The sequence below is a fragment of the Trichomycterus rosablanca genome, chromosome 5 (genome assembly GCF_030014385.1).
Source record: "Trichomycterus rosablanca isolate fTriRos1 chromosome 5, fTriRos1.hap1, whole genome shotgun sequence".
Lineage (NCBI taxonomy): Eukaryota > Metazoa > Chordata > Actinopteri > Siluriformes > Trichomycteridae > Trichomycterus > Trichomycterus rosablanca.
In genome coordinates this window covers 7,015,582-7,034,597 of record NC_085992.1, presented here as the reverse complement: position 1 = coordinate 7,034,597, position 19,016 = coordinate 7,015,582, and the positions used below count along the sequence as shown (strand labels likewise).

General features: G+C 38.1%; 2 protein-coding genes across 2 annotated transcripts in view; both read right to left on the bottom strand.

Annotated features, from left to right (window-relative positions):
• Nucleotides 1-1,493: 1,493 nt before the first annotated feature.
• Nucleotides 1,494-9,443, bottom strand: slc17a5 (solute carrier family 17 member 5). The gene is made up of 11 exons (XM_062994795.1): nt 9,359-9,443; nt 6,751-6,947; nt 5,942-6,175; nt 4,952-5,039; nt 4,780-4,866; nt 4,572-4,690; nt 4,288-4,449; nt 3,738-3,870; nt 2,283-2,430; nt 1,804-1,894; nt 1,494-1,625 (listed from the first exon to the last, which is right to left on the bottom strand). Exons 1-11 carry the CDS (start codon nt 9,441-9,443, stop codon nt 1,494-1,496), a joined length of 1,476 nt encoding a protein of 491 aa, XP_062850865.1.
• Nucleotides 9,444-14,210: 4,767 nt separating this feature from the next.
• The window catches only part of rin2a (Ras and Rab interactor 2a), a 48,318-nt gene continuing 43,512 nt past the window's right edge, over nt 14,211-19,016 (bottom strand). Inside the window, exons 11-12 of the mRNA XM_062995584.1 lie at nt 18,176-18,339; nt 14,211-17,335 (exon numbers count right to left, since the gene is read on the bottom strand). Of these exons, the coding sequence (XP_062851654.1) occupies nt 17,015-17,335; nt 18,176-18,339 (485 nt within the window). The 3' untranslated portion in view covers nt 14,211-17,014. The remainder of the gene's footprint in view (nt 17,336-18,175; nt 18,340-19,016) is intronic.

Below are 19,016 nucleotides of genomic sequence, written 5' to 3'. Positions count from 1 at the left end.
TATATATATATTGGGAAAACTGGGTTTCTTTGCCCAAACCCAATTTTAATCTAGCACAGTTTAATAATCCTGTTGTAAACACTGCTAGCATAAATGTACATATAATGTACCAGTTCATACTGTAAACTTGCATTCAATAGTTTATACAGTATGTACACCTAGGATACATTTAATAAGTGTTATTGACCTCTAGTATATCAGTGTTAACACTGCTGAAAGTGACATGCAAGGTATATTGTGTAGCCTGGTTAGCATTCTGGGTCATTAAGACTTAATAACCACTTTTGTTGTTATTTAATAAACATCCCATGTATATTTCCACTTCACATTTACTCACCTTTTTATATGTTAAAAACATAATTAATAGGGAAAACATATTTACATGTTATATTAATTACTTACTAAAGCTACCTTAAAAATAATAAGTAAATAATACTAGTAAACCACAAGTAATTATGTCTGGACAGGTGGGTCATGCAAGATGCGCTCATCTTGCTTACAGGCTAACAAAAAAGTGAGCAGTTGCCCAAAAACTGTCATAGGTTGATCTGAAAGCAGCAGGAACCACAGTTGTATAGTGAACGATAGGCAATAAATAGACTGCAACACAATCATCTCAGTTTCTTCGACCCACACAAGCTACAGAGATTCATATATAAAAATTTTACACAGGACAACAACACCAAGCATGGCCTAGCAAATACTCTCACATTAAAAACTTATACACTATATGACCAAAAGTATTTGGACACTTGACCATGAGCTTGTTGGACATTCCATTTAAAAACAAATGGTATTAAAATAGAGTGACCTTTATGTTATCTTCTTAGCTATAACAACAGCCACTCTTCTGAGAAGACTTTCTCACAAAACTGTAAAGTATGTCTATGGGAACTTGTTCCCATTTAGTAATCTGTCTGGCTGAGTACTGATGTTGGTCAATAAAGCCTAAATTGATGTTTGTGTTTATTCCAAAGCTGTTCAGTGGGGCTGAGGTCAAGGCTCTGTGCAGGCCACTGGAGTTTCATTAGGGCAAGACTTTCATCATAGCTTTATAGTCTTTTATAGATAACAAAACAATTAGGACTTTAAGTCATTATTTGCATTTAAAGCCAAATTTTTCTTTTTTTTGTGGCATCAGGGAGCTTTTACCCTAATAATTTTATTGTTTAAGTATATTTGTTTATGCTTATAAAAGCCTATGTCTATGTTAAGATTCATAGGTACAAGGATTTACAAAAGATGTGTGAATCTGAAGTGGATATATGCACAGGAAGTTTTTCAAATATTAAAATTAGTTATGCAAAATGTTTAAATACAACATAATTGCAATTACTAGAAAGAGTACAAAAAAAACAATTTTATAACATAGAAATCTGATTTCTGAAAAAGCAGATGTGCATTATTCTTCATTTAGAATAATCTAAATCTTCATCTTCAGGTGCACAAGATTTCAAACACTAGGTCCCTTTAGGCACTTAGAAAATACTTTCTTATTGGTTGTGCGCTCTTTGGACGGCCCAGGGCTGGACTGTACCTTTTCCGAACAGAGTGTAGACGAGAGCACCAAACAGATTAATTGCAGCTGAGATGAAGAAGACTGTCCTCCACTCAGCAATTGTGTTCTGAAACCAAAACCACAGATTAGTACTTAACACAGTGTAAAGACATTAAACTGCTGCATGACAAGTGTAATTTTATATTGACATCAGAGTTCTTACACTTCATATTGCCCGAGAATGTCTTTCAAAAGCAGACCTGTTGAAATATAAATGAAATATACAGCAAAATATGTAAACTTACAGATTTGGTCAGCGATCTTGCTATCACAGGACCCACCATGCCTGGTATGGTTGCAAATGAGTTTGTGATTCCAAGTAATATTCCAGCATACCTAAGAACACAATGTTAGAAAAAATACACTGTAATCAATGTTTTTAATAATAGAAAATGAATATTGCTACAAGTAGATACACTGATCAGCCATAACAGTAAAACCACCTCCTTGTTTCTACATTCACTGTCCATTTTATCAGCTCCACTTACTCAGAGAAAAATAAACCAATAAACCTCAAGCATGTTTTGGACAATAAAAGAAAGCCAAAGTGCTTTTAAGATATCTGCACATGGCTTTTTACAGACAGTGACTCGAGGAGAGGATTTACCTCAGGAACCCATGAGTTACATTGCTGGACAGCACAGACTTTACCAGCTGCACCACTCTACTGAAAATGGGTTCAGAATATTCTTTTAAAAGGAAGAACCTGCAAAAAGAGACTTACGAAGGTGCAATGTCAAGATGGTTGATGTTAAAGCCAGATGCTGAAAAGCCACCCAGAGATGAGGAGATGGTCAGAAAAACCACAGCCAGAATGTAGTTGCAGTTAGTGTATCCTGCTGCCACTAGAAACACTGCTGGTCCCACCATACCTAAACATACGCACAGTTACTACGATGAATCAGTTATAATTATTATAATTCCCTTTAAAATTATGATTTTAAGCACAATTCCATGACTCAGCAGTTTATAAATTCTATCTACTTTAACTACCAGTAGTGAGGGCTAGATGTACTTGTTTTATAGGGTGTCCCAAAATTCACGCAAGATTTGAATTTGGACCATTCTTCATTAGAAAATGCGGTTGGTCAGGCAATAACAGTTAATGGTGCTCGCTATCGCGACATGATAATCCAGCTTTTTGTGCCTAAATTGCAAGATATGGATGTGGACGACATGTGGTTTCAACAAGACGGTGCCACATGCCATACAGCCCGAGAAACAATTCAATTACTGCATGAGTCATTTCCTTGTCGTGTAATTTCCCGTTTTGGTGATCAGAATTGGCCGTCCAGATCATGCGATTTAACGCTGTTGCACTTTTTTCTTTGGGTTTTTTTTAAGTCTAAGGTTTATGCCATCAAGCCCACGACCACCCACGCCTTGAAGGAGGAAATTGAGCGCTGTATCAATGAAATTCAGCCACATTTATGCAAAACGGTCATGGAAAATTTCGACAAAAGAGTGCGTATGTGCCAGCAAAGCCGTGGAGGCCATTTACCCGATATGCTATTCCATACATAACCCTATACTGTATACTTTATAAATCAATTAAAAATTTAACATTTTTAATTAAAAACCTGTGTTCTCTATCAAAATTACTTCTTGCGTGAATTTTGGGACACCCTGTATATGTGCAGTTTGGTCACATGCTGCACTAAAAATGTATGACTGCTGTTATGCAGATATGACTTTATATTATGTAATATGTGCTTCACTTTACAGGACAAGTAACAAAATTACATTATTCTCTTCATCAAACAAACAATAGTGGAGCTCTGCTCATTTTATATTCTGTTCCATTATGTAAGGTGTGGGCGGTACATTTCTAAATCAGGTGTAAACCAAAACAGCTGTGTTGCTGGAAGTACGACCGTTAAATCAGTTAAAAAGGAGAGCATTAATGAGCTGCCATTTGATGTGGTGTCTTTTTAAAAATCCTCTTGTTCATCAATCATTCTCTGTTACTGGATTCTGACATTTAACTTATTAAATCCAACTGTTCTCATTTTTGTGTAAAAATAATAACAATAATGTCAGATGCAATGTGAAGGCGACTGAAGCAGATTGCACAGATTTGCATTGCACCATGTCATCTTTGTTCATCTTGCCCGTGGTGCAACTCAGTATGGCTTTCTTACATACCACAGGCTTTCTGTAGAGGCAACAACTTCCTTACCCACTATACTGAAGGCTTTGCGCACAGACACGGTGCGGAACAGGCAAGTTTCCCTTAGGTAGTCAGCCAGCTGGCCTCCTCCCATAGCCAGCAACCAGCAACCAAGGTAGGGCAGAGCAGAAAGCATCCCGTTCTAATGTAACAAACACCAAACCAATACTTTTATTACCAAAAGACTGAATTATTTATGTGTGCAAGTGGGGTGGACAAATTGTACATTTAAAAGCTATTCCTCAGGGTCCAGATTTGGTTGCCTGGAAATGTAATAAACTGGGTTATGTGTAATGGATCCCTAATGCACAATGAATACAGACTGGCTATAAATAGAGATCATAAGTCATTATCAGTATACTGTAGTTACAAGTAACAGCAATCTATTATTGTTTATTTAATTGTATATGTTGGTTATATCATAATATAGAACTTTATACTGTATTTTTCAAAACTGCCTCATATTCAAACAACAGATCATTTGCACTGTTTTAATTACAAGACACTTTATATCTTTTTTTATGGTACTCATTAAGGAAAATAGGTGTCAAGCACTAACCTCCTTAATACTGAAGCCCAGTATGTCATTCATGTATGTGGGTAGGAGAGTCAGCAATGTGTAAAATGTCCAGTTGTAGGAGAAATGTGCAACTACGATCGCCCACAATGGCACAGAAGTAAAAATAGACATCCATGGTATGCTACCTGTAGTGGGAGAAAGCTACAACACAAAAGTTAAGGTACAATGTGCACACACAGGAATTGCTGTAGTATGTGAAATGTGTCAAGCATTTCAAGAACACTGTTAAAAATCTTCCTCAAAACAGAGGAATTGCAGATTACCTCGTTTTTTAATGAGGTTGTTATGTAGATCCTTTCAGCCTCTGATATTCTTTTGTGTGTTTCGGGGCTGTTACTGACTAGGCAAGTCCACATCATAAACCAGAGCAGCCCTGCAGCTCCTGCAAAATTATGGAACCAATAAATATTGATATAGAATTAAAGTAAAATACATATAAACTGTACAGTTACAGCATACATATGACCTTACCAAAAATGTAGAAGACATATGTCCAGTCCAAGTAAAAGCATATCTGGCCAGACAAAGGCAAGGCTATCACAGTGCCTAACTGAGCACCTGAAAAAACATTTGAGTGAATGAGTGTGAATATTTTCAATCAGGAAAACATACTGGCTGCAAATCCAAACAGGTCATGTTCTACCTGCATAACAGATGGTGAGCAGTCGACTCCTCTCAAGGGGTGGAGCCCAAGATGCCCACATAGCATGCATAGCAGGAAATGTCACTCCCTGTTAGAACATACAAAATACATTACAATCAATATTTGTATATACACAACAAAGCACAGGCTGAACATACATACCCAATCCAAAATGCCAACGGCATGGTTAACCTGCACATCTGTGAAGGCATCATTACAGATGATGGGTTTGTTTGTTTATTAGGATTTTAACGTCATGTTTTTTACACTTTGATTACATTCATGACAGAGACAGTAGTTATTCGTTACACAAGATTAATCAGTTCACAAGTTTAATTTCAAACATAGTTATGGACAATTTTGTATCTCCAATTCACCTCACTTGCATGTTTTTGGACTGTGGGAGGCAACCGGAGCTCTCGGAGGAAACCCACGCAGACACGGGGAGAACATGCAAACTTCACACAGAAAGACCCGGACCGCCCCACCTGGGGATTGAACCCAGGACCTTCTTGCTGTGAGGTGACAGTGCTACCCGCTGAGCCACCGTGCCGCCCACAGATGATGGGTACATATACATTTGGAGCAACATACACTGCAATCTAGCAATGTCTTTTTCAGGTACATCCCTGCTTGTTTTTTCAAGACACCATGGCTTCGTAGTAAGATAGTGCAGGCGGTGTACGGATCTGTCGGGGGTCCAGACCTGTCTCCTGTTAAAAACGTGGCACATTATAAAACACAATGTATGACAATGGAGACCCCAGACTGTTGAGTGGTTATATGAAACAAGAATTGGCAAAAAATCTATTGTTCTCACAATATCACAGGACGTACACTGGGGGAAAACATGCCAATGTCGCAACTTTTTGGTACATACCACAAATTTCTAAATTAGAATTAGTGTATTCAAATAAAAAACAATGAAGTTCATTAAACCCTGAATATCTTTGGTGTCTGTTTTTATTTGGAAAAAAGAAAAGAAAATACCTCCCCAATGCCCTCCAACACCCTGACGGCAATTAGATAACCAGAGCCCAGGTCTGCAGCCACAGGCGTAAGCAGAGTGAAGATCACAGTTCCCAGGATACCAAAGCCCAGCAGCCACTTGGCACCATACTTGCGTGCCAGATAGCCACCTGGTATCTGAGTGAAGATGTAACCATAAAAGAAAGAACCCAGGATCCAGCCCTGAGTCTCTGAGTCCCAGTTATACACGCTGGCCTGTGTGGGAGGTAAAAACATCTCATGTTAAATACAGTTTTCAAAATGATTCAACAGATGTGAAACAGCATAAAATGTCTATGATATATTTTAGCAACTTAGTTTTTCCTTGATTTTTAGCCCCCTTATCTAGCTTTCCGTTCATTCATTTATTATTGCTTTATGTTTTTGCTGATTGTGCTGTGGAGAACTTTTGACCTGCAACTGATACACAGTTCTCTTTTAAAAATGGCTTAATAATGTACTGTAATATAAACTGTACTGTAAAATAAAATTAAAACCCACATGTAAATGTAAATCCAATTGTTACCACTGTGTTAATACTTTTTCAGCCCTTTACCACTAGCAGTTCTGTTTTGTGGTAGGCAGAAAACTGCTGCATCCCTATTTAAATCACCATGTAAATGTAAACCTGTGCAGAAAATGTCCCACCAACCAAACATATCTGCTCAGAGGTGATCCAATTAGTGGTGGTATCAGTTCACTGTAGGACAGCACAACACTGACTGGGATAAAGTGGCGGTAACACATGAAAGTAAAATGAAATACAGTTTGTTGTGTTTAAATCTCCTTACTGTGTGGTTGTGTTTGGGGCGTGCAGGACTGGCGTGCCTTGGGCACACAGAATCACTGGTATTGCTATTGCTGCTGCTACTGCTGTTTAGCATGTCCACCATCGCTACACTGAGATTGACCCGTAGTGCATAAGCCACAAAGAAGCCATAACAGGAAAGCAGCGCCAGGCCATAGCGTGAAGAGCAGAGCGCTGGGGCTGTGGAATAAAACAGATGTATCCTCCATCACAAACACACACTGACATAAATATGCAAAGAAATAATTTAAACAAGGAGATCAAAATTTTATAAAGAATAAAGTCAGTACCTGTAGTCTATATAGTCTAACAGCATGACTGTAGCAAAGAGCCACACCTATAGCCAGGTTATTCTAGGTAAATGTTTGCAGTGCAGCCTCAATGTTGCAATGGAAATGAATCATGTTAGTAGTCTTTACAAAAGCTAAAAGCTTAAGCTTATGAAACAAAGGCAGATGACTAAATAAGAAATGAGCTAAAGTGAACATTTGTATGCAGCTGTTAACTTTAAATGAGCACTTGCATTACAGCTATAGCAAAAGCAGCCAGGCTATTCAATGTATTTACTTTATTGTTACATATCTACATTGTAGACAATTTCACAGATAAACATTGTATTGTTTGTTTATTAGGATTTTAACGTCATGTTTTACACTTTGGTTACGTCCATGACAGGAAACTGTAGTTACTCATTACACAAGGTTAATCAGTTCACAAGGTTATATCGAACACAGTCAGGGACAATTTTGTATCTCCAATTCACCCCACTTGCACGTCTTTGGACTGTGGGAGGAAACCGAAGCACCCGGAGTAAACCCACGCAGACACAGGGAGAACATGCAAACTCCACACAGAAGGGACCCGGACCGCCCCACCTGGGGATCAAACCCAGGACCTTCTTGCTGTGAGGCGACAGTGCTACCCACTTAGCCACCGTGGATAAACATTGTATAATTTAAGCTTATGTCCAAACATTTTATGCATTTTTCCTCCTATTTTTTCCCAATGTAGTCGTATTCAATTACCTAATTTGTATTTCCTCTACTGCTGCGGACCTCCACTTCTGACCAGAGAGGGCTGTAACTAACACACGCCCAACAGATTTTTCCTACCAACCACAATGGCAAATTGGCCAACATTTTAATAATTATTTTCGTCAGTTTATATAATTTATTTTAACTAGTTAAATTAACTAGCTGTCATTTCAGTTTAAAAGGCCCACCCATCCCTGCTGCAGACTTGTTTACAATATGAAACAGATTGTCAAGCCTGTCATGTGGACTGTTGTAACACCTTATACCTAGAAAAGTGGTTCTTAACACACTGCTCGTATTTCTATATAATTTGATACTGCATTACTATATTTATTTATTAGGATTTTAATGTCATGTTTTTACACACTTTGGTTACATTCATGACAGAAACGGTAGTTACTCGTTACACAAGATTCATCAGTTCACAAGATTAACGTCAAACACGGTCATGGACAACTTCGTAACTTCAATTAACTTGACTGCATGTCTTTGGACTGTGGGGGGAAACCGGAGCATCCGGAGGAAACAGACACGGGGAGAACATATAATAATGAATAATATAATAATATAATAAATATAAATAATAATGAATGTATTTAGACCATGAGATTTCATTTTGCTTACTGCTGTCTCTAGGTTAATAAAAAACTCATTCATTGTGTTAGTGCACAATTGTCCTAGTGGACAGTTAATGTGTTAGGTAGCAAAATCAGATTTTTTTTTATCTACACTTGTTTAAAAGAAAAAGGTAAAAGTGTTGAGCTACCTAAAAGTGTACACACACCATGGATGCCACCTAAACACGTGACAGCAAGTCCAACACCACAACTTCCTGTCCCGTGACAATCAGCACACTGACTGACTGTTTGTTTGCAGTTACACACTAAGCAAATGTATTATAATAAACACATTTTATTAACATTACTGTAATATCACGTTAATGTGATATTACATTTAATGCCATCATTACAGATCACCCTAAACTAGCTATCATTACAGAATATCATGTATCCAGTCTGGTCAGAAATACTAGGTTTAAATTACAAGTGAATCATTTTACATTACATTACATTTTATTACATTTTATTTTCATACACTGAATGTGACCTACTGCACAACAGAAACGTGTAATACTGAGCTATCTAGTTAGCTAGACAGCTAGCTAGTTTAAGCACAAAGGCTGCAGCTTATACAGCATACATACTTCTGTACTAGTTAGTACGCCAGAACAGTGCACCGCAAACAAGGGCGCTGTACTTGATACATACTATTTAGTACGGTAGTATAGTACCCTTAAGCCCCAGTCAATAGTGCAATAACAACTTACGATTCAGCTAACATTAGCAAGCGTGTTTCTATAGATTAATAAAACTTATTATGCAAATAATGTTATTTATGTATGACTTTCAGCACAAAATAATACATCATAAATACATACACATAAAGCGATTTAAGTGTTCTAGAGCCATAACGCTCAATGAACTATTGTGTTATGTGCAGTCAGCTAACATCATGCTAAATCAGTTTTCCAAGCATTCACATAGAACTAATATTTACCTCTTTTTCTGTACTCGTCCTCTTTACGGTGAATTAAAGGCTGCTCATAATCGTCCGTTTCTGAATCAGACATTGTGTGATCCATTCTTTACCGAAAGTCTGCATGCAGTGTTTACCTCCCGGATACCGGCTGATTGTAAATACGGTCAAGGTTGCCAGATTGGGAAGAAAAACCCAGTACCAACACCCACAATACGCACTTCAACCTCTCGGTCGGATATAATGAAAACAGCAAAATGTAATGCATCATAACAGCAAAAACCTCACAAACATGCCGCTTTTCTACATCTTTTCCCAATTCCCTAAATGCGCCTAGAATTTACATTTACATTTACAGCATTTAGCAGACGCATTTATCCAAAGCAATACTGTGACAGTATACAGTCCAAGCAATTGAGGGTTAAGGGCCTTGCTCAAGGACCCAACAGTGGCAACCTGGCAGTGGTGGGGCTTGAACCAGCGGCCTTCTGATTACTAGTCCAGCACCTTAACCACTAGGATACAACTGCCCTTAGTATTATTAAAGCTTTAGTAAATAACTTCTGAAACTCAGGGACATGGCAACCCATTGTTGAAACCCAAGTATTCACTGTGCACAGGGATCTGCTGCAGTCATGTTCAGATAGTGCCAGATCCCAGAAACACTAGTTTGTGTACAGCTTTATTTTATTTTATACTTCATTTCCTTAAATAACAATAACTATAGTTATTCTCAAGTATAAGATACTCAAGTACCAATCACTGTAAAATGTTATCTGCATCTGTTAATTGCAACTACTACAGTCAATTACAGCACAGAAGTGGGACCAGTTGTTTTTCCAATGAGATCCTCTGCATGGATTTTTGGACTTCTGGACTTTTTTTGGACTTTTTTCACATAGCCAGGTGGATTTTGTGCTGTGCCATAATATTTGAACTTTTTATAATTCCTTCCACCTTGACTGAAACCACAGTTTTAGCTGAACAGACCCAACACATAATGCTGGTTTGTGTACAGCTTAGAATCTAGGTTAGTGGTGGTCTACTGTATTAAACTGCTGTGCCAACAAAACTCCAGACTAGGTCAGTTGAACAGACCCAACACATAATGCTGGTTTGTGTACAGCTTTATTTCATTTTATACTTTATTTTCTTAAATAACAGTAACTATAGTTAAAGCTACTCAAGTGCCAATCACTGTAAAAAAGTTATCTTCATCTGTTAATTGCAACTACTTCAGTTAGTTACAGCACAGAAATGTGCTTGCTAGTTCAATCGCACTATTGAGAGGTTACCATTGTTAGGCCTGTGAGCAAGGTCCTTAACCTAATTGCTAGCATTGTACTGTATTCAGTCACAATTGTAACTTGCTTTTTAATAAGCATTTTGCTATATGTCCTAGTGATGGGTCGGTCGCGAACGATCCGGCTCTAAGAGCCGGCTCTTTAAAGTGAACGACGGGATCCGGCTCCTGACTGGGAGCCGATTCGTTTTTTTCCGGGGGTTTTTTTCTGTCAAAACCGCACGTGATTGGTCAAGATACGTGGTGGCGTTTGTGTAATTACATTGAGCAGGAGGGGAGGGGTTTTACACACACACACACACACACACACACACACACACATACACACACACACACACAGACAGCGTGCACACGAACAGGAGGGAAAGAGAAAGAGAGTGAGAGAGAGAGAGAGAGAGAACTCAGCGCTTTACACAGCCAGACATTACACACTGGAAAGGTGAGGAAAATTAGTGAGAGGAGACATAGTAAAGTTTGGACACGAGAAGCCCCTTTTACAGAGAAGTTCAGACCCACTACATGTGATGGCACATAGACTGTGTATCTGTCCACTCAGAGAGAATCTATTTTAACAGGGCACATCATAACAGAAAGGAGAAACAGGATCAACCCATCAAAGATGAGCTCCTTGGTTTTCTGAATGCCAATCTTCACTAAATACTTACAAATACTGTCACCTGGATGCTTTCACCTGGATTTTCTTTTTGTTTTGCACATTTTCATTTATATTTTGTTGAGTTTGAGTGATGCTTCGTTGATGTTGTGTTGCTTCACTCTAGATGCTTGTTTATTTTGTTTTGTTTATTAGGATTTTAACGTCACATTTTACACTTTGGTTACATTCATGACAGGAACATTCACCTCACTTGCATGTCTTTGGACTGTGGGAGGAAACCGGAGCACCCGGAGGAAACCCACACGGACACGGGAAAGACATGCAAACTCCACACAGAAAGGACCCGGGCTCTTCACCTGGGGATCGAACACAGGACCTTCTTGCCGTGAGGCGACAGTGCCAACCACTTAGCCACCATGCTGTCCCACTTTAGATGCAAACGTACAAATAATATACACAATCAGATCTTTTTGTCTAATTGAGATGGGTCTTTGTTTTTGTATTTTATAATTTATTGTTGGAGCACTCTGTTCCATGTTGAGTATATAAATAAAGCAATTTAAATAATAAACATTTGATACAATGTTTTTTTTACATTAATAATTCATTTTACATGTAATTTGGTAATAAATTAATTTAAGCAACAAAAAAATCTAAGTAGCCACTTGGGAGCCGAAAGAGCCGGCTCTTTTTAGTGAGCCGAGCCAAAAGAACCGGCTCTCTAAAAGGAGCCGAAATTCCCATCACTAATATGTCCTAAATATATTCATCCACTGCTCATGATGAAACCTTGACCAAACAGTGAAAATTGCAGTGGCACTCCTTCAAACACAGGAGTGCCTGCTGAGTGCCCGTGGCACTGAAGAAGCTCAAACTAGGTTAGTGGTGGTCTACTGTATTAAACTGCAGTGCCATCAAAACCCCAGACAAGGTCAGTTGTATGGAAAATAAAAACTACTAGGTATGCCTTGCAGTATCCATATCTACACAGACTTATTGGCCATTTTTCTACACTTATTATTGCTAAATTCAGACAACGAAATTCTGTTGTTAAGACTTTTCATCCATTCATTTGTATGTTTTACCAATGCTTTATCGTGGTCAGGGTTGCGATGAGTCCACTTTTTCCTAAATCATTTATTTTGGCTGTATGCTTCGGTTATTGTTTTTGAAAGATGAATTGTCACCCCAGTCCGAGTTTGCATGCATTTCTACAGTTGGCGTGTTCACCACTAGATGGAGTTAAATCTCTCTTTGAGTAAATGTATGAAGCAGGAAATCTCTTGTGTAATAATTTTAGTCATCTGATAAAGATGAGGAGTAAACATGCTTATGTATACACTGATCAGCCATAACATTAAAACCACCTCCTTGTTTTTACACCCACTGTCCGTTTTATCAGCTCCACTTACCATACAGAAGAACTTTGTAGTTCTACAATTACTGACTGTAGTCCATCTGTTTCTCTGCATGCTTTGTTAGCCCCCTTTTATGCTGTTCTTCAATGGTGATGACTACAGAGCAGGTATTATTTGGGTGGTGGATCATTCTTAGCACTGCAGTGACACTGGCATGGTGGTGGTGTGTTAGTGTGTGTTGTGCTGGTATGAGTGGATATGACACAACAATGCTGATGGAGTTTTTAAACACGTCACTGTCACTGCTGGACTGAGAATAGTCCACCAACCAAAAATATCCAGCCAGGCAGACTTTCTTTCACGCCATAATATTTAAAACTTCCAGACAGTTGTATTTATAGGAATTACAGGTTATACCTACAATCTGTACAATTCAGTTGAAAAACAAAATGAAATGGTTGCATGAATATGTATACCCTTGAACTAATACTTAGTTGAACTCTGAATTTAGGTCTGGGCTCTGACTGGGCCATACCAAAACTTTGATCTTCTTCTGGTGAAGCCATTCTTTTGTTGTTGTGAGGGTATGCTTTGGGTCTTTGTTGTGCTAAAAACATCTTCAGCTTTTTAGCGAAGGCCTGAATATTTTGTGCCAAAATTGATTGATATTTCAACTGACTGATATTTCCCCCTACCTTGACTAAAACCACAGTTTAAGCTAAACAGACCTGCAGTGTTGTTTTTCGTGCCAAACACACCTTTTGGATTTATGGCCAAAAAGTTCAACCTTGGTCTCATCAGACCATAACACATTTTCAGTTGGAATATGATTGTTTCATCCTGAACACAGCCACATCCCCAATTCTATGAGGGTGGGCACACTTATGCAAACACCATTCTTTTTTGCAGTTCTGTTGGTTTTTCAATTAAATTGTACAGATTATGGGTCACATTAAATTTGAAAATGAATCTAAAATGATTTATATTATATCATAAAACCTGGCATTTTGACTGGGGTGTGTAGACCTTTTATATCCACTGTATGTTAAATTACTTATGAGAGGTGTAATATTTATTGTCATAATGTTAAAATCTTTCAAGCTTTAATCCTTGATCACTTGGCCCATTTTTCTCCATGTTTCCTTAGATAATGTATGTAGTCAATATTGCATGCAGAGATGAAGCCCCATATCATGATGCTTTCACCTTCTTTCACATTTAATGATGTGTTTCTGGGATTATAGCTAGCTAATGAAAATAAAATGTCATTAAATACTCATTATTGTACAGTATATTTACTTCTAAAAAATGTGTTAATTTAGCAGTAGCTGTATAGACTGTACACATCAACAAGCAGTCAGTAAAGCAGTCCCCCACCCAAAAACCCCAAAAAAGCTCTCACCAAATTCCCCACATCACTAGAAAAAACATCACTAGAAGCTACCAATATACACAGAAATGTCTACGTCCGTATGTCATGGAGAATTCATTTGAATTTTTTTTGTACTTCCTCAATTCTTACATCTGACCAGACCTGCCAAATAATGAGGCAACATTAGTGATACTATGATAAGAGACATAAAAAAACAAATACAGTTTTAAATTCATATATTTTTATTTTATTATGTGCAAAAGAGTGTTGTTAAAGAATAACTGTCACATACAAAACATATTCTTACTGGAGTGCTTACTGTGGAGAGTTTGCAAAAGAATCCACTAACACATTTCTGTTAGGACATCCTTAATACAGTTATTTCCAGAATATCTGTGATAATCCCTGCACAGACTGAATATAACTATATACTCAAAATATCGTGTTAAAATTACATTTGCACTAACAGCACATGTGTTTCCAGACTGACTTGACAAGTGTTTTTATCAATGCTATAGGAGCTACGTTATTGCATCACCATTTTTTACACTTCCTGTTTTCCCACAACAATAACATGAAGAAATGCACTTGGTTAATCTCAGTATTTGTCTTAATGAAGAGAATTATAGACAACCTTAATGATCCTAAATGTCAGTAAATCATAAACATAAATACTTGAGATTTTATTTTTATGTTTTACCACCCCTTGGTATCCTGGTCAGGGACACGGTGGGTCTAGCTTTCTCCGTATCACTGGGTGCACCAGACCGGGAACCAATCTATGAAGGGGCCTCAGTCAAACCCCCCAGTCAAAGCCAATCATGTCTGTATATTGACGCTGACCAGCCAGTAGCACCACTGGGGATTCAAACTCTGGACTACAGTGGTAATAGGTTAAAGTAATTTACCCCTACTACTTAAAATATTCAACTAACAAATTCAATTTTATTATTTTCATTTTATCAATCTCATCTTTCTCACACTCTTCATTGTTTATGTCTTAAATAAGCAGTCACACCACAGCAATACTTGTCCTATTCATTGCTTTACATGTTAGGTCTTGTTTTTTTTCTGCTAAATGAATCTGAGAAATCCTAAGTGACTAAAGATGGCATGTGACCTATAACTATATTCTGATTTTTAATGGTTTTTCTGACTCCACAAAACCAAACCATAATAGAGCTGACATATTAGACCAAACACATTCTGCTAATTTTAATAAAGTCTATCGGTATGCATGTTTTTGGTGCCGCCACAGTGTAATTGGCTATCGGGGCTAGTCAAATACTCCCTCTAGGGCAGTGGTCCCCAACCACCGGGCTGCGGACCAGTACCGGTCCGTGGGTCATTTATTACCAGGCTGCACAGAAAGAATAAATAATTAGAGGTCACTAGAAAAGCAATTTTCACTGCTTCCATTTTCAAAACATTTCTGGTGTTATTGTCTCTTATCATCCCTAGATGGGAGCAGCGTCTCATTGCAGCGAAAAAAGCTCATTTTCCATCATTTGTGAGCCGTATAATTAAATCCCTCCGCCCCCGCCGGTTCGTGAAATTATATATGAAAGTGGTCCGTGGTGCAAAAGATTGGGGACGGCTGCTCTAGGGTCACAATAGTTTCAACCATAGGTGTCCACCACAGGTGATTATGGGTAACCTGGGGGTAATTAATAATCAAATGTCAAGCTTTTATGGTGAAAGTAATGTGGGAAACCACAACTTAATAACTAATATAATCTCTTTTTTTGTTGTTGCAAAAATCTCAATTCATGACTGCTGTGTAACTGCTTTTTCACATCTGCAACCTGCTTTTTTCAGTCAACCTTCCTGTACCCCATTGCACACTTTTGCTAACTTGTCAGCAATGACCACAAACAACCAAGATGCAATTTAGAAAAATACACACAGAAGTCTGTTGCTTGTCAGTAGTACAGTATTTTTACAACATGGATTCAGGACTTGTATCTAGGAATGCACACATACTAGGAATTTCATTCTAATTAGCTAATACTGGCCAGGTGGTTTTAGATAAAATTTAACATTTTAAATTCTATTCATTCTATTTATTGATGGTTTATTGTATGGCTGTTTTATGTTACCAGACAACACATATTTTGCATGTGGATACAGGACACAAATTGTCCTATCAATAATCAATAACAAGTATCATGTTATAATGAAAATGATCCCTAATTCTACGTCGATTTGTAAATGTATTATATTACAAAAACATAAATGACCTGATAGTCTAAAGATTGACCACCATCGCTGACTGATTTCATTTGTACAAAACTGCATATGATAAAATATTACTGGCAACAATGCCTGGTTCTTCGTTTATCTGCTTATTAAGCAAACAAACACACAAACAAATATTGTATGGACAATATTATATATTAAAAAATAAAGCAATTGACCAGCAACTGCATACAAAAACAATGTTATTACTTACATTTTACCAGATAAAAAATGATGTTTGGATTCTGATACTGCACCCCTGCAAACTGAGTTGCTCATATTACTGGACATGAACTTATATTGTAGTAGGCTGCTTTCTGAAGATAACCACCTTTGACAGACCATTTTAATCATATCCAGTATCGCATTACTTCCTTAGTCTACTTAAAAGGCAACTGCATTTAAAAAGACGTTTCATGCAGAGTGGAATTTCTCTACATATAAAATAAACAATTAAATAATACACTATTATGCCACCACAATAATGCACATTAATACTGAACCTTTCCAGCAGATTCTAAGATTAGCAACTCTATTGTAGCGTATAGGACATAAATGTGCCTTCTACACAAGTGACTCACATTTCACTTCCCAAAAGATGAAAAATACCAAGACAAAGAACATCTAAATATGCTCCATCTGTCAGACACATCCTTCCTTCCTTATTTCCTCAAAGCCCAGCCTTGTTGTCAGTTTCCTTTGGACACAAATATTAACTGTGAGTGTTGTATAACAAGATGAAGTACTAAAGAGGAAGCTGGTCCCGTGAGTTCATAGTCTTCAGGCTCAGTTAAGACACAGAGTTGCCATTTAGTTCATCTGTAGAAGCTGTTTGGTTGAGGTTCTGGATCTGCCGGTAGACGAAGTAAAAAGGCTGCAGCTGAGGGCGACTGTGCAGCTCGGCTTTGATTTTCTGTGGGTGTGTATCAGGGGCTAGCTGCTGTTTGCTCTCCTCGGTCAGCAGGAACAGAGCGTGGTTTTCTGGGTCAGGCACTTTGAACTTTTCAGCACATATCTGGCACACCTCCTCTGTGGTGGCGTATGGCCGAACCTGCAGCGTTTTAGCCGTGCAGCCGCTGTCTGGTTCCTGAAGCGCCACTCTTAGGTAGTTCTAAAAGTACATAAAGAACAAAAAGAGAAGGATACGTTAGAACACTGTTTGCCTGACCTGCCTTTTTAAAGGAAGCTTGCTATTTTAAGCTGAAACACCATGTCCCGAACACACATAAACTTCCTAAAACACCCGAAAGCTAATTTTAAAATGATGACAGGCTAGCCTGCTTGTGCTAACTGGTTGAACTTTGCCAGATTATCTCAGTTCATGTCTCATTTACAGAGCCAGTAGCTGCAACAATTGCAGATGTTTAACCCTAAACATATTTTATTGTCAGTTGTGAGGAGAATTGTACCAAAGACTAAAATAAGTTGTCTAACAAAAACTAATTAACCTCAACCTCTCTTTAACGCAGGAATCTAGTGATTTGTAATTTTGTTCTGTATCCGAGAGTAATTTATAACAGGAATCTAGTCAATTACTAGGTTTTGTTTGTTTATTAGGATTTTAACATCATGTTTTACACCCTTCGGTTACATCCACGACAGAAATGGTAGTTACTCGTTAGACAAGATTCAACAGTTCACAAGATTACATCAAACACAGTCATGGACAATTTTGTATCTCCAATTCACCTCACTTGCATGTCTTTGGACTGTTGGAGGAAACTGGAGCACCCGAAGTAAACCCACGCAGACACGGAGAGAACATGCAAACTCCACACGGAAAGGACCCGGACCGCCCCACCTGGGGATCGAACCCAGGACCCTTTTGCTGTGAGGCGACAGTGCTACCCACTTAGCCACCGTGCCGGCCCAATTACTAGGTACAACAAATATTTTTTCCAAATACACCAATACTAAAGACATGAATCATGTAGAAAATGGCTTTAATCACCTGGAAGTCATCCACGGATGGTGTGGTGCGCTGAGCTGTGCGTCTGCGGTGCCACTGGTGCAGTGTATTACGGGTTTCTGAGCTCAGCACCCGTGCAGCCTGCTCTTCCTGAAAGTTTTTAATGAGGGACATGGCTCCATAAGCACTGGTCAAGTAGTAGCCACCTACACAACAGAGAGGAATTTCAAATTAGAAGAAAGAAAATCAGTGAGCAGTAAGTGTAGTGTCAAGTCAAGTTGCCTTGCATCTAAAATGGTAAAGTATGCATACTTTTGGTGCATAATTATTAGTTTATATAAGCTGGAAAATGATATATAATGTATTTATACCAACAAAAAATTATTATGCCCTTTTAAGCCTTTTCTAAATAGGGATGTTATGCTTACCATAACACGATGAACCCATCAGTTATACAGAATTACAGACAGTATCTTAATTTGAATAAAACTAAATTTTCCCGGTATACACAATTTTTAACTGTTTAAGCAATAATAAACCTAGTGTCAAGCCAAACAAGGCATTTTTACACCTGAAACCTGAGTACCCATAAAATACGTAATTATTTTTTCAAAACCATGCTTAAGTAGAAAGAAAATGCAAAGCTGTGTAGAAAGTCATCAAAAGCAAGGCTTAAACCCAGGTTGCCAAGACACTTACTGCAGTGCAGCACCCACTGTACCAGCAGCACCACCATGTTGCCCATGTGAATTTTGCACAACTCCTGGCACTTATTTAAGAATGCTGCTGCACTACATACACCGATCAGCCATAACATTAAAACCACCTCCTTGTTTCTACACTTACTGTCCATTTTATCAGCTCCACTTACCATATAGGAGCA